The following is a 14983-nucleotide window of genomic DNA, read 5'->3' as shown; positions in this document are numbered from 1 at the left end:
ATGTGCCGAACTATCTGTTACGGATATTGAGGGATTATCTGAGGAACCGCTCCCTGCTTTATGAAACGCTAGAGGGTCAAAAGAGGATGTAGGTCACGTCGGGGGTAGTGCAGGGATCCATCCTAGGGCCGGACCTCTGGAACGCTACCAATGTTAGTCCTCTTAAACTCGACATGCCAGAAGAGTCGCACTTCGTCGGTTGTGCAGATGATGTCACGGCGCTTGTTGCTAGACGCACTGTCGAACAGACGTAAAGCAGACTCGACATATTGATGCGACGGGTAAGGGGATGGATAACTACTCATGGTTTCAACCTTGCACTGGAAAAAAACTGAAGTAGTCATCCTGACTAAAGAGAATTCCGACTCTGCGTGACATATCGTTCGGCGAGTCGATAATCGAGTCAAAACCAGCGGTAAAGTACCTCAGGCTGACTTTTGACTCAAAGTTGAGCTTTTCTGAGCAAATCAAAGCAGCAGCGAACAAGGCTGCAGCTAGAATTTCGGCATTAAGTAGGCTAATGGCAAATATCGGGGGTAATATGATGGGGGGGGGGGGGGGCGACGTCTCCTGATGAGTTCAACGCAATCTACCCTCCTCGACGGTGCAGAGGTATGGGCTGACTCTCATGGCAAGAAGGTATATCGTAAGCAGTTCACGGAAGTACAGAGACGGGGGGCTTTGCGGTTGGCCTCTGCGTAACTGCACTGTTTCTGAATCGGCCGTGATGACAAACCATATACAAGCGCAGGGAGAAGATTCAAGTGAGGTGGTTGCTCGTGAAGAACGGCAACACACCCTAGACGAGTGCCAACTCTCTTACCCACTCTCTTACCCAGTTCTTAAGTGGGCATGGAGGTTTTCAGTCTTACTTGCCCAAAATTGGAAAGGCACGATCTTCGTTATTGTGGACGACACCCATCATTCTTTTTTTTTTTGTAGAAGGTAGGATGGGATTCGTCAACAGCTCTATTTAAATACAGGGACTCTCTCTCCAGACAACATTGTCAAGAAAATGCTGAGGAGTGCTGACAGGTGGAGCCGTGTTGCCTATTACTTTGGGGTCTTTCTAGCTGCAAAGAAGATAGAGCTCGACCGGTGGAGGAGCCGGATAGCAGGGGGTTCCATAAACTAACAGTTCCCTTCCGCTTTTCTCCCCCCGTTGGTGAAATCCCTGATTTGAAGGCTGCCACCAGTAAGATTTGAACCGCGAGCTTCCGTACTACAGCCTAGTGCTCTAATCACTGAGCTATCCGGACGGAATTACAATGCTCTGTAATCAGCACGGATTTTAAGCATATCATTATATATATATTGTGTTCCACATCAATTAGTCCAGCACAGTACACTGTGGGACACCCACAGAGGTAATATTTTAGTTTAGTTTAGTTTACTGGGGGAACGGCAGCTCTAAGCACTCAGGCCATTGTTGGGCCCGTTGTACTATCCCCGTAAATCGCCTATTCAATGGCTTCCTACCTACGGCGTTCGTAAGTTTTAGCGAATCTGAGAGCATTCTCCAGAGGCGGAGAGTGTGCAGGTTATTCATTGAAGAAAATCTTACTAAGGTGTCTTCTCGTCATCTGAGATCTGAGGAGGCCGGGCAGCTGCATAAAAAGTGCAGGGCCGTCTCCTCCTCCACCTCACATTGGCTGCACATAGCCGAAACCACCACTCCAATCTTTTCCATATGGTAGTTTAAGGAGTAGTGTCCCGTTAAAAGCCCTACTAGGTTTTTCATGTCCCACTTCTTAACGGACAACAAAAAAGCCGCTGGGCGACCCCAGATTCTTTCACAAGAATTTTCGCCTGCCGGCAAGAGTTTAAATTTCTCCACTCGGCTGTGTGAATCATTGTAATTTCATCCTTCAGAGTAGACTCTACTTACTTCAAGACGCCGTTCATTGTCAGCCTCCAGTCGAAAAGGTCCGTATTCCAGAGACTTAGAGGAGGCTTCCATACGGGTTTCCAGTTCCTTTCATCATGGGAGTTGTTATATTTTCCTTTCCGGCTGACCGAGTCCTGGACACTGAATGCAGCCTTTCCACTGTAGTGGACAGCATGCCTTCCAAAGATTTCTCCGTGGGAGAACATGAATCTGGTGAGGCCGCCTATAATTGATTTGAGGGATGCAATTGTTTGGCAGAAGTATTGGAGGTAAAGAGCAATGTGATTCCAGGCATCTAACTGACGAGATATTCTCCGGTTTGACTCAAAAAGGAACTTCATAACGTGAAGAAAAATTGGGATCATGGACCTTGGCGGAATGGGTAAACACTTTATACAAATATAATTGTCATCTCCTATATGGGTGCTGGATAGCTAAGTGGTTAGAGCACAAGGCTCTCGTACGGAAGGTGGCAGTTCAAATGTCACTGGTGGCAGTGTAATTTGGATCGTGATTTGACGTCGGATACCAGTCGACTCAGCTGTGAATGAGTACCTGAGTCAAATCAGGGTGGTAAACCACATTGTCTCCTACAAGGTGCTGTAATCCTGTAGTGTACCGTTACGGTCTTGAATGAACTGCTCTAACACATTTCAAGGCCCTGATCCAATTGGATTGTTGTGCCAACGATTATTATTATATGGGGCGCAGCGAGTCAACCACATTTGCACGGCATCGTCATTTCATCGGAATCTGCTCACCCTTATTTACGGAAAACTTAGGTCAGTACTATTAGCTGATAGACGAGTATCATTTTTATCGTGTTGGCCCTCGAGGGATCAAGACCTGCTTCATAAACTAAATCATTGATGAATTAAACTTGATGGCAATCTAACTTTCTGTCTCTTAATTTACCCTTGCCCAGGAACGTTAATTGACCCCAAAAATTAACCCATCAAAGATTATTGAAATCGGTACCTTCTTGACCATCATATTCAAAGTGACATTTATTGATTAACAGTTAGTTATATAAATAGCACATTGAATCCTCTTGGGGTTTAGGATAATGTGATACCCTCAAGCATTTAAATGACAGGCCAAAGTGTAACTTAAACTTCCACAGAAAATTAACAAGACTTCGGAACTGGTATCAGGCACTTACGCTAGATGGAAACCGTCCCATAAACATATAAACTCCCTTATTACACTGTAGAAACACAAAAACCTTGTTTCATGGCAGCGCAACTGTTATCCTTCCTAGTGGAAACTTTACCTTCACCCTAAACTTTCGTTAGGAAATGGGTCCTTCTCCTCGTTCGAGAACCACCAACTTAAGGACTCTGACCGACTTCGCGAAAGAACTAACATGTCGGATTGCTTACTCAATGTTCCAGTTAACAATAGAAGTGTACATCTATGCATGTACGGATATGTACGGATGGATATGTGGTTGAATATGTTGAAATTATGCAATTGCCTTCTCTTCTGTACATTTCTTGAATATAAATTTTTAGCGCAAACCTCATGCGATTCCCGATTTCGTCCTTTCGCGATTTCTGAATATGTGGATACATTATTCTGCCACCATCATTAGGTATTTGGGGTAATTCATTGGGCTGTGAGTCCATGCATGTATTATTTGGGTTTAGGATATTTTTGAATTAGCCTTTTATTAGTCTCGTCTGTACAAGCGCCAGATATGTGAAAGTGAATATTTTAATTTCTGGAAATAGACCGAAATCTTCATTATGCTGCCGAAATTATGTCACTGAAATAGTTTGCTAGAGCCGATTTTTCCATAAGAAGGCCATAGTCTATGTGGAGCCTTGAAATTATGCCAGAGCAAGTAAAAATTCTCGTCGAAATATCTAAAATAGCTTAGGGAAAGGTTCTGCAATAGTCCTTTTACTGAATACTGCCGCGTCTGTTCTTTGATTGGTTTCCGATTTGTTAATAATTAAGTTAAAGGGGAATATAAAGAGCACAAGACGGGAATATGAGGTTCGTGTTATGAGGTAAGCTACATAGTCGCCCAGTTCATATGATCGTGATTCGGCACGATGTGATGCAGTCCCATGACCGGAGGCCCAGTGGAAATAGTGGAAACACTAAGCGAATCGCCAAGACCTTTCAGTTCAGTACGACACTGCGAAGCTAGTTCAAACGATAAAGTAGTAGTCGTAGGCTCTAGTGCTTTCTGTACAAGTTGCTGTATTTCGATGGGGGCACACGAGTCTTTTCAACAACGCTTCCCAGAAGAATAACCACTCTGCCTCAAAAAACTACCGTGAATAGGGACATTAAAGGAGTCGAATAAATCATACCACTCCCCCATCATTTCATCAGTCCATTTTGGATCCATCGGTGGGAACTTTAGTGTCACAATCTTCTATAACTTCACCAGTCTACGACATCCGTAGCCAGTTCTTTGCTGAATCACTCTGGGATATTCCGTGTCCATAAGTCCTGACTACCCAATATCCAGATTTTCGCAATCAGACAGCATATGTTACGGTACATTTAATACGGAAGTAGAGGGAAAGGAAGCTCCCCTAAGAAATAACCTACTCGTGGAAAAATAGCCTCTAATAATTCACTGCTACACTAAGAGTGTCCAAAACATGAATATGAGGACATGAGTGTTATTACACCAAAAGCCATGGCAATATCCAGTGAGAAAAGACACACAGAAGCGAAACCCTCAGAAAAAAGTGGGGAAAAGGCGGTAGCCTCGGTTAGATCCACACTGACTGGATGCAACAGATTCTTCAATTAGTGGCGGTTTTTCATCACATATAACACTATACAACCATGCAGAGACAATTCTATGCTCAGCACCTAGCTGCAGTTATCTTACAATACCAGGTTAATGGTAAGAGTAGAAACGTATTAGTCGCCTGTAATGAACAAACGAGGTTGGGATGATCAGATAACCATCCTGAGTGGCCGAAGAGGACGTAGAGGGAAGAGCTAATCCAAAAACCTAAAAAGTTGGCGAAATTGACCGTGAAGGTCCACCCGCAAATATTGAAGCTCCATCGGAACGCTCGGTCGACACGTGCTTGCGGGAATCTGGAGGGAGGGGGGGGGGGGGGGGGGGGGGCGAGACTATAAAAGACGGGTGCGATAGTGGAGACGAAGATGTTGCTTTGGACTAGTAGCGTGACACGTTTTGATTACATCCGAAATGAGGATATCCGCGATCGATATGGGGCTGAACCGATCGTGGAAAAACTGCGAGTGAGGCGTTTCCGATGGTATGGTCACGAAATTCGCGCTAACGAGAATTCACTTGCCAATATTGGTCAGAACATCCAAGTCAACGGTAGGCGACCGAAAAGCAGGCCAAAACAACGGTGGGTCGATACGCTGGATGAGAATTTAAAAGCCTCGCGATAACATCCAAATCAGGCATCTGATAGAGCCAAATGGCGAAACCGATCACAGTGAACCAAATCCGCTTGTGAACGGGACAAAGGTTGAAGAAAAAGAAGAAGATGTGAGGAGCGACGGGTTCACGACAGCTCCATGTCACATAGCTAAAAACTCCATTGCCCTCTATTTTTTAGAAAGCGATTTAAATAAATCATTTCATGGAAAGCCCTGTATTGATAATAGTCAACCTCATACGCTTCACACTCTGAGTTTAATAATATTAGCAAATGGGAAGAATTTAATCTACAACAGATACAGGGCCGGAGAGAAATAGGGTTCTTCATGAATGAAATTTTAATCTTTCATTCGAATTCAATTATTCTCGTTAATTATGACATCAGCATCTTATTTGCATGGCTTTGCAAGCAGTAATTCGCGCGAAATTGCTAAGTTTGAACTGCTATAATTTTAGCGTTAATGGCCAGATTTCCACGAAATTTGGCAAGTGTATACGAAATATTATCATCTATGCTGGTGCGAAACTTGGAAGCACTAGGATGAATTTAAGGGGATTGTTTTAGTCTATTTCTAAAAGTTGGTAATATACTATTAGTAAGTTTATTTGAGCAGATATCGGAATGGGACATATTTTGAGGCCTAGATTTCATCCAAGCGCACCCTGATTTTTTTCGGATTTTTGGGTTTGGTAGTTTCCGAAAATGAGTCCTGTCTCACTTTATGTATACATTTTGACTCCTTACTCGCGCACTTTACAATTCACGTCAAAACTAATATCACTTTCGGAAAGTACTAATTGAAACCTTTCATTATATGCCCCACATGACTATATTCGATGAAAAAAATGTTTACATCCCCCTTTACATGTATGGGGAGCCCCCCTTTAAACTGCACGCAAATTTATGTCACTTACTGTATGCGTGGGATTTGATAGTTCCTATATGTCCACCAAATTTCTTTCGGATCGGTTTAGCCCTGTTGGAGAAAAGTGTGTGTAACAGACAGACAGGCAGGCAGACAGTGAATCGGTTTTAATAAACTTTTGTTTTACACAACGGTCAACGGCGCGCGTGGAGCCGTAAATTTCCGGACCCGAGTACCGCGATCGAGAAGGGAGGTTCACGACGGATCACAGTCTCGATCCCTGTTCCTTCTGCCTCAGATGGTTCCCTCGCTTCCTTGACACCCTCCGGCCATTATTCTGGAGGCTTTCCCAATCGTGTTAGAGTTTTGCGGGATTAAAGAGGAGGAGAAAAGAAGGGAGTACTCAAATTGACTAAAGAGTTGATTCATTATATTCAAGGGTGAGAAAATATGAGAAGTACAATCATGCGGAAAATGATATAAAGTAGAAATATTAAAATAGCCATCATCCAAAGAAACGGAATAAAAAGGAAGTCAGAGCGGGTGGAGAACGAGTATGGGCTGGGTTTACCGATATGAGCCGCAAGCAGTACTTGATAGTTTTGTTTACAACATGTATTGCGACCGGCAAGTTCTAACTGATCGCCGCATATCGCACAATAAGCCTGACGTGCTGTTAGTTGACAAAATGGGTCGCTCCGCGTATATTATTGATGTTGCTATCCCCCATAATAACAACATTGAACGGAAATGCGCGGGGAAGAAGGTAAACTATGAGCCACTGGCTCGGAAAATCAAAGAAATTTGGCATCTTGAGCGGGTGGTTGTAGTTGCCATAATATTATGAACTACAGGTATTGTACCTAAATCCCTCACGGCTTCCCTTGATCTCCTGGGACTCTCACAGTCTGCAGAACCATGCAGAAATATTCCATTCTGCATACGTGCTTGATATTGCGGGTAGTTTTCGACGGATTCTCCCATTGACCTACCACCGGCTACCACCACCAGCGCCGCCACTTTATAATTTAGGGTAGGTAGGTAGGTATCAGTGGCCGCTCGGAGCAGCCCATTAGCGCTTTTGTGCGCCGTTTTGTTGCCACAAACTCCTAAGACCGTGACTTCTGTTATGGAAGCAGGGAGGCATAGTCCAGCCGGCTCGGATCTTCAGAGACAGCCCGTAGCATTCACGAAAGAAAGCAGCTCTCCCACCCTGCAGCTAGAAATCTCCCTGAGGTCCCCAAAGTATAGTGTGTCCGCAGCCTGAGTCTAGTCAGAGCTGGGCAATCGCAGGAAAAGTGCATGATCGTTTCCCTTCCTTCTTCGCAGTTTCGGCAATGCAAATTGTACGGTATGGCGAGCTTGGCGGCATGGTCCTCTATGGGCCAGTGTCCCGTGCAGACCGCCGTAATCTTGAATGCACAGGACCCCTCGCGATCGGGCTATGTTATAAGCGGGCCAAATTCTCCTTAACTTGGCACAGCTCGTAAGCCTTCGCCACCTTAGGCCCGCGGCTGCTAGGTAGTGCGAGTAGACCCCGACAGCCGCCAGCGGAACACCGACTGTATTCGCCGAAGGACTGCCAAGAGCTGAGCCTTGCCCGGCCCATCCATCAGCCCGCTCATTCCCCTATATGTTAGTATGGCCGGGAATCCAGAGGAGAGTGACCTTGAGCGTGCCGCCCAGACGGTTCAGCGCGTCTCTGCACTGCCCCACCAGCCTGGAAGATGTCGTCGCTGAGTACAAGGCCTTGATGGCCGCTTGGTTGTCGGTCAGAATGGCTATGTTACGCCTGGGGCTCGAATCTCGCTCCAGCCATCGACAGACTTCCAATATAATTTAAGTTGGTACGATCGTCTGAGCGTAAATGCTTGGCACGTAGTCCAAGTATTAGCTAAAATCCGGCATCTGCCGAGATTGTGACAACTCGGCAAGAATCTCTTCAAAAAGAAAGAAAGAAAATAAGTACCACAATAAAGAAAAATATCAAAATAAAACCCTGACCCTGCGTATAGAAAATTTTAACGTTAATGGAGTCCTTTCTCCATAATTTTTGTGCGCAATGATTTATATGTTTGTTTATACCCAGCTCGTGAATTCCGGCACCTTATCTATGCTTCTGATTACTGCCGTAGCTCTTCTGAAAGTTTATACTTGGCTATGATTTGGAATTATTTTCAAAATTTTTTTTTTTTAAACAAAATGCATTTAAGTACCGGTTTAGTCCGATGCGGTATTAGATTGACCGGGTAGAATCCAAATTGGGCTCTCACCTGGACTTAGACTTCCCTCACTTAGTCGCTGCCTCCTCCAGGCCATCTGAGCAAAAGACTGAACAATCACGATAGAAGTCAATTCGACAACTTCCTTAATGCTGCTTTAGAAGTTCTTCAAATCTTCCTGCCCTTTTCCCGTGGTGCTCTGAGGTGGCGGGGAGGAAGACGGGGCGGCGACGCTGTCGGCTGAACCAAAACCAAGTGGCCGAGGAGAACCTCCATAGTGATGGCACCAGGAGACGCTGTAATCACTTTGGTTTGCCGGCCGTGATTCAGTAAGCGAATGCCCCAAAGGTCTAATCAGGGCGATCAGACCCGAGTCTGCACGGGGACTCATCTGAAGTGGCAAATTGGTCACGAAACCTTACCAGGGGTATACTGGTACCATGGGAACCGGAAAAGCCCCTGGACTCACATACTTCGGGTGAACTCCTGTTGTATGTGAGGACAGCTCGGTTATTTGCGGTTGGCCCCCTTAGTGGGAGTTTCATGGTGGTTGTGGTTATGCTCAAGCGAGAAGAGACCTTCGGGCCTCGACGTGGTGTTGTGTATCAACACGGGTGCCGTACTCCATAGTTCGGTAGAGATGTAGGTAATTCTTGGATCCACCAGTATGAATGCTAAGCCATGCACTTGGTATAGACTGGTACCGTTGTTGCTTGTCGCAGCGGGGCTCTGATTATGGTCACAAAATCAATCCGTGTCTGAAGAGGACCGTAGGATTAAGTCTCACGACAGGTGCCTACGTAAAACACCATGGGCTTCACTGCCCTTTTCCCGTATATATCCTCGCGTAACACGTAACACCAAGCACCTCGACACCAGGCTGACGTAAGGCCTTAATTCTCCCTGAAAAGTGAACTCTCTGGTGATCCCCGACGAACTTTCTCCCAACAATCGACTGGATCGCAAATCCCCGTTTTCTCACTCACATCTCCTTTTCTAACAAAACATTTTCGAGCGAAACTGACGCAGGAAGGAACTCAACACTATGAGTGGCTTTTTGCAATTCTAATCTTCTACTCAACCCAGACAAAATTTTGTACTATCATCATCGCTCGTTTTCATCACATCACACAATTCAGAGAGAACCGCACGAAACAATGAACTACGGAAAATCCGACGAGCTACAATATCTTTCGATCAATTTTCCTTCCGTTCGATGTGACACCGTTGTCAAAAACTCCGTTCTCCTTGCTCCTTTGAGGACTTCCTTCTTTTCTCCTCCTCCTTAACCCCGCAAAAATCTAACACAGAAGAAACATCCTCTCAATAATGACCTAATGATGTTGAGGAAGGGAGGGAACCTCAGGGGCCTCGCCTCATTGAAAATTTGAGGGTGAGGAAGCAATGATCGAGGCTGTGATCCGTCATGGGTGTGCCCCCTCGATCGCGGCACTCGGGTCCGGAGAATTACGGCTCCACGTGCGCGGTCGATCCATCTTTTTTTATTTATCTGCCAGATTTAACTCACATTCTGGTTAATCTCGTTAGGCCGTCGTGAATCCCCTCGTTTGTGTGGTTATTTGTAGATCCGGTGCGGACCCACGCATCGCATTTTAGGATAGCTCTCTCCTCTAGATCGTCTTCGGTCACTCAGGGTGGTTGTCTGATCATCCTAATCCAACTTATGATTGTAGGAGTCCTCCACTGATGCGAGATCCTAATCCAGCTTATGATTGTAGGAGTCCTCCACTGATGCGAGAACTATGAAAATAGATTAGGCAAATTTCAATGAGCTTTAATGTCCCTAGATGACTAAGAACTCCTTTGGCGTTAGAAGCTCAACTGGAAATTCTGAACAGCACATTTTCAGAGTGCTTAGAAGAAGTTTGCTCTATTATCGGAGGTAAATGCGGAAATGCAGTTCCCTGGTGAAACCGAGAACTGCATAAACTCAGAAAACTTGCTTGTAAAAGCAACAAATGGGAAACCGGAAGTTAAACGCTTCAGGTATGAAACGTTTTGTGAATTGCTTAGATAAGAATATTTGAGTATTTGCTCGTCACAGTAAATCAATTTTAAGATAATGATAAGATTTTGTTTTACACAAAACCTTAAAAAGAACGAAAGACTGGTTTGACCACAAGGAACTGATTATAAGGACCTTAAAAGAAGTTCGAAACAAGGCTCCTTTAGAACATACTGTGAGGAATTGGAAAATGTAATAGAGACTTTAAGGCTATAGAGTGGGCGTACTCACTTCCTCATGGAGAGCGTTAGTTCAGATGGGGTGGACAAGAAAAAGAGCCTGCATGATTTCTTCCATCTACGCAGCTTCCATGGAACAGATTGACCAGTGGCCACCGAGCTTTCTGGGTAACCAGCTTATACTTGTTTTAACGTCCTTGATTAGCACCTGCCAGCACCGTACCTTCTGCCTGTTGATTTCGTGGCGGAGTTCCTTTTTCCCTCGCTTATATTCTACGGATCTAAGCGTCACCTCGTCTTGGCCTTATACACGCTGCCGTCCAGTATACAGATTTCTCGGGACGCAGTTTTCTTTTGGGAGACGATGCATTACAAGCTGTGGTGATAAGGCTCATTGTTGATTGAACTAGCAATTCAGTCGCAATTCTTCTGTCTGCGCCTGGGTCTTGGCACTGATTTACCCTTCTGAGAGAGCTTCGACAAATTCTCAAACGTCGATTTTTCCGATGTTCTACTCGGTAGGTGTTTGGCGGACGTCAAAACATTGGGAGGAGTTTACTTCGAAAGAAATGTACTGATGATCACTGGCCGTGAAATCTTCCAGTACCTTCCATCGGTGGACCGCTGAAAATAAGGACTGACAACCAGGGCGTCAGAATGTCGGAGTGATATCGATATTTAGGACAATAAGTTCTCCCCTGGCGGCTCTTTCCAAAATCGGGCTGAGGTGTGCTCCATTCTAGGGCTCTGGCATTAAAGTCTTCTTCGACTAGAACTCTTCCTTCCGTGTTTCTAATCTCGTCCTCCAAAGCGGTGGTGAGCTCCTATCTTGGTGCTGCTTGCTGAGAAGCAACAAGTCAAATTTTTCCCTGCGACATCTGCCCTATGAGGTCGTGAGCAATTTCGCTCATACGTATGTATGTTTGCTGCAAGATGTGGATCATGATGCTTGTATTTTCGCTTTTTTGAAAACCTGGCAACGCGCGGAACCGGGAACAAAAGCCAAATCTTCTTTCTGCAGACTGTGGTCCTTGAAAAGAACACACCACTTTGCTGACTCATAAGTCTTCACTTTGTACCTGGGTTCACCACAATTATAACACAAAGTGCTTCTACTCCGCCCTTTTGCAAGCACCCCTATATCTCCGTATGCCCCGCACTTAAAACTGAATTTGGTGCAACTACGGGCTGTACTAACGATGTGTTTTTTCCTCAACTCTTCTTCGGCTGTCTTCCAGGAGTTTCGCTGGTGTGTAATAACGTCTAGCAGTTCTTACATCTCCATTATGGCATTTTTGAGACCCATGGAGATGTTTCGATGGTAGCAGCCTTCACTTTCCGTAAGATCACCCGGCACTTCTTGAGAATCTTTTTTTTTCGCTAACCTTGTCTCTCGGATGAGGGCCATCCTCTCCGGTGACATGACTTGCGTTTCCATCTGGTTTTTTCTCGACAAAGTGTCACGTGACTCAGGGTTTGCTAGTTTTTCTTGTGGCCCGTCGTAACTTCGTGCTTCTTGCAAAGGGAATTATAGCAGAATCTCCCATTTTAGCTGCTAGAAGTGGTAAGCGTTGTGTATTTGTTGCTCTTTCTAAAAAATTCTGCCATTGCCGTGATTGTTTCCTAAAATGACCCTCATGATTGTCTATGCAACCAGAGAGGTAACGTCTGGGTTGACACAAATCCTTATGGGAGTTTATGTTCAGAGCCGAGATCAGGCGCTAGTCCACGCTAGTCCACCTCAACTAAGCCTGCACTGCCAACTTAATGGTCTCATAACTTCGAACGTATTTGCAGCTCCGTCAAGATTATTATCGGCAGGGAGGCAGCGGTAACATTAACCTCAGAGCCGTTTCCACGGGATATCACTCTCGTGTGCTAAGGTTACAGAACGTCACAATTATCAACTCATGGGCAACCTATTCCGAAGCGTTTGCCAAATCATAAATCCATGACATGCCAGATCGTTGTCTTGATCGCCGCTCACTCTAGTTCATCATCAGGTTGACTAGTGGTTTTTCGAAGTTACCAACTGAGAGGTGTGAGTCCACTTGATTCGGAAAGGATCGTTGTCATCCAGCAACTTTGCCCTGTCTGTCCAAGCCGGTTGTAAGGAATGACAGCCACATGTAAGGAATGACTGCCACTTAGAAGATGGTGTTATCAATGTGTAGATCGAAGTTTGCTACATTTTAGAATGAGTCCTACCTCTAACTGTACGGTGCGAACATTATGTGTAACCAGAAAAAGTTATGAGTGAAAACTCCAGGGTCAAGGGTAGGAAGTATAAAGATACATTTGATACCTTCTCTAGTCTGACATAATGTTTCCCAAATATCAAGCACCAATAAAAACTGAACATGCACATAACCAGATGGCCAACGACAAAATGTTTCTCTAAGTCATTTTATGGTTATGAAAGACATTGCTTGTCAGCCACAACATCACGCCACCTGTTTTCCTCAAACTTCCACAATAAACATCCCAAGGGCCTAAACCAAATTCGGTGTAATCTTTGCAGATGTGCTGGATGTCAACATCATTGTAGAGAGAATGAATGTCATGGAAGCTGCAAAAATTTCAACCTTGACATTTTTCACCCCAGGCACAGAAGGTGTTGCCTTCTAACACGAAAGGGAAGAGAAGGCACCTATGTATGATACTATTTACATTATAGTTGCTTCTCCCCCACCCTTTCATGGTGCACATCGTATGATCCCTTGAAGGAACTAAATGGCATTCCTGCCGCCTCGCCGTCTAATCAAAGAAAAAATGTTTCTCCTGGAATTCTAATTGTGTTTAGGCAAACACGTTGTGACGAATTCAATTCGAATCCTCACCCTTGGCCTGTGCAGGCTCACAAAACCACCTGATTTCCAAGACAAAAATTTCACCCTCACCTAATTTTGAAGATGTTGCGCCGATTCAACCAGCGTATGAGTGCTAATCCTAGATTGAGAAAAAAAATCCTCAACGTGCACGTAGAACAAGCGACCAACAATCTCCCCCGCCCGCCTGGAACGATTTAAAGGAGGACGTGGAATATAGTGGCTGGCCATGACCTTGAACTATGTGCTGCTGCTGGTGCTCTGGTTTCATCCGAAAAGGATGCAAAATGGGGTTTCGAGCGGAAAAAAGCTCCCCCAAGCTTTTATTGACGTCACACCTACACCAGTTACATATCACGCACCCACCGAATCGACGTTCTGTAAGACCTACTTTCGCCGGAGAAAGGATCGGGCGGTGAGAGTGGGTGGTGCGGGTGGTGGAGGTGATGTGCCTTGAACGCTAGACTTTCTCGGATTCTGCCAAGCAAGGATTGTGTGTCCTACGACTGTACATACAAAGATGTTTCAAATTACATTTTGTTTGCATAATTTTAATTTTATTTCCCCCCTCCCATACACCACTGATAAGGATACTTGCATATGTGTCTGCTCGTCCGAGATGATGTCAGGACATTTATGTTAAATACAATATAATTTTGAATATCTGCTTCCGGCTATTTCACCCTTATGCTAATGACGAAGCTAACAAGCTGGAGGACCGTCTTGAATTGAGAGCCTAACACTTTTCCAACTTGTTTTCTAGGTAACTGGTGCAGCACAAATCATCCTTGGAGCGGCTCTTCTCTGGGGTCACGTCGGATACTATGCAATCGTTCAAAATAAGTTTTGGGCTCCGTCGCTGATAATACTCATACTTGGACCCGTTTCGTTCATGTTATGTTGGCTGGGATGCCAAGCAACGAATCAAAAGAATCGATGCCTTCTTGGGGTGGTAAGTCAAGAGAAAGATTTCATTCATTTGAATTTCTTTGTTATTATGCTTATAGGAGTTGTGGTGGATAAATGAGTTCGCCAACCTGCCGTCCACGATTGTTCTTAAAATAACGTTGGCCGCAAACTTGATGATTGATAAGAACTTGAAATTGTCTTGATTCAGTGCCAAGTAAGATGAAGATTCTATGATGGGATTTCGAAAAGGGTTGCGCATCTTCTAGAAGAAGCGCTTGACCCAGTAATTATTGGTTATATTTTCTGTGCATATATCTAATTTAAGGGACAAAAAAATATCTGTAATTAGGAATCTAAAGCTTGTTTGAAACAGTTTTTGAAAGAAAAGTCCTTACAATCGTTATAATATGTTCTCAAAATTAGAGTTTATAACCGGCTGAGCTTAGGGTGGCGGGGGATAAAATATTTCCTCTATGTGGCCCATGTGGGATATCAAATGAAAGGTTTCGATTCATATTTTACGATACAGTTTTCACATTAGTTGTAACGAAGGATGGACGCGAGGTTAAAACTTCAAATTTAAATCGAAAATACATTTTCCGAAAAATCTGAAAGAAAACGTGTCGATACCCCTTTATGACATCCAGACGAACGTAATCCTCACCCAGATATCT

The 14983-nt window shown here is 44.6% G+C and overlaps 1 protein-coding gene across 1 annotated transcript in view; it reads left to right on the top strand.

Annotated features, from left to right (window-relative positions):
- LOC119646929 (23 kDa integral membrane protein) overlaps nt 1–14983 on the top strand; it is a 38179-nt gene that overhangs the window by 8914 nt on the left and 14282 nt on the right. The window contains exon 2 of the mRNA XM_038047613.1: nt 14164–14352. Coding sequence (XP_037903541.1) covers nt 14164–14352 — 189 coding nt within the window. The remainder of the gene's footprint in view (nt 1–14163; nt 14353–14983) is intronic.

The sequence above is a fragment of the Hermetia illucens genome, chromosome 1, assembly GCF_905115235.1.
Source record: "Hermetia illucens chromosome 1, iHerIll2.2.curated.20191125, whole genome shotgun sequence".
Taxonomy (NCBI): domain Eukaryota; kingdom Metazoa; phylum Arthropoda; class Insecta; order Diptera; family Stratiomyidae; genus Hermetia; species Hermetia illucens.
Note: the sequence above shows the minus strand (reverse complement) of the source record. Positions and strands in the feature narration are given on the sequence as shown.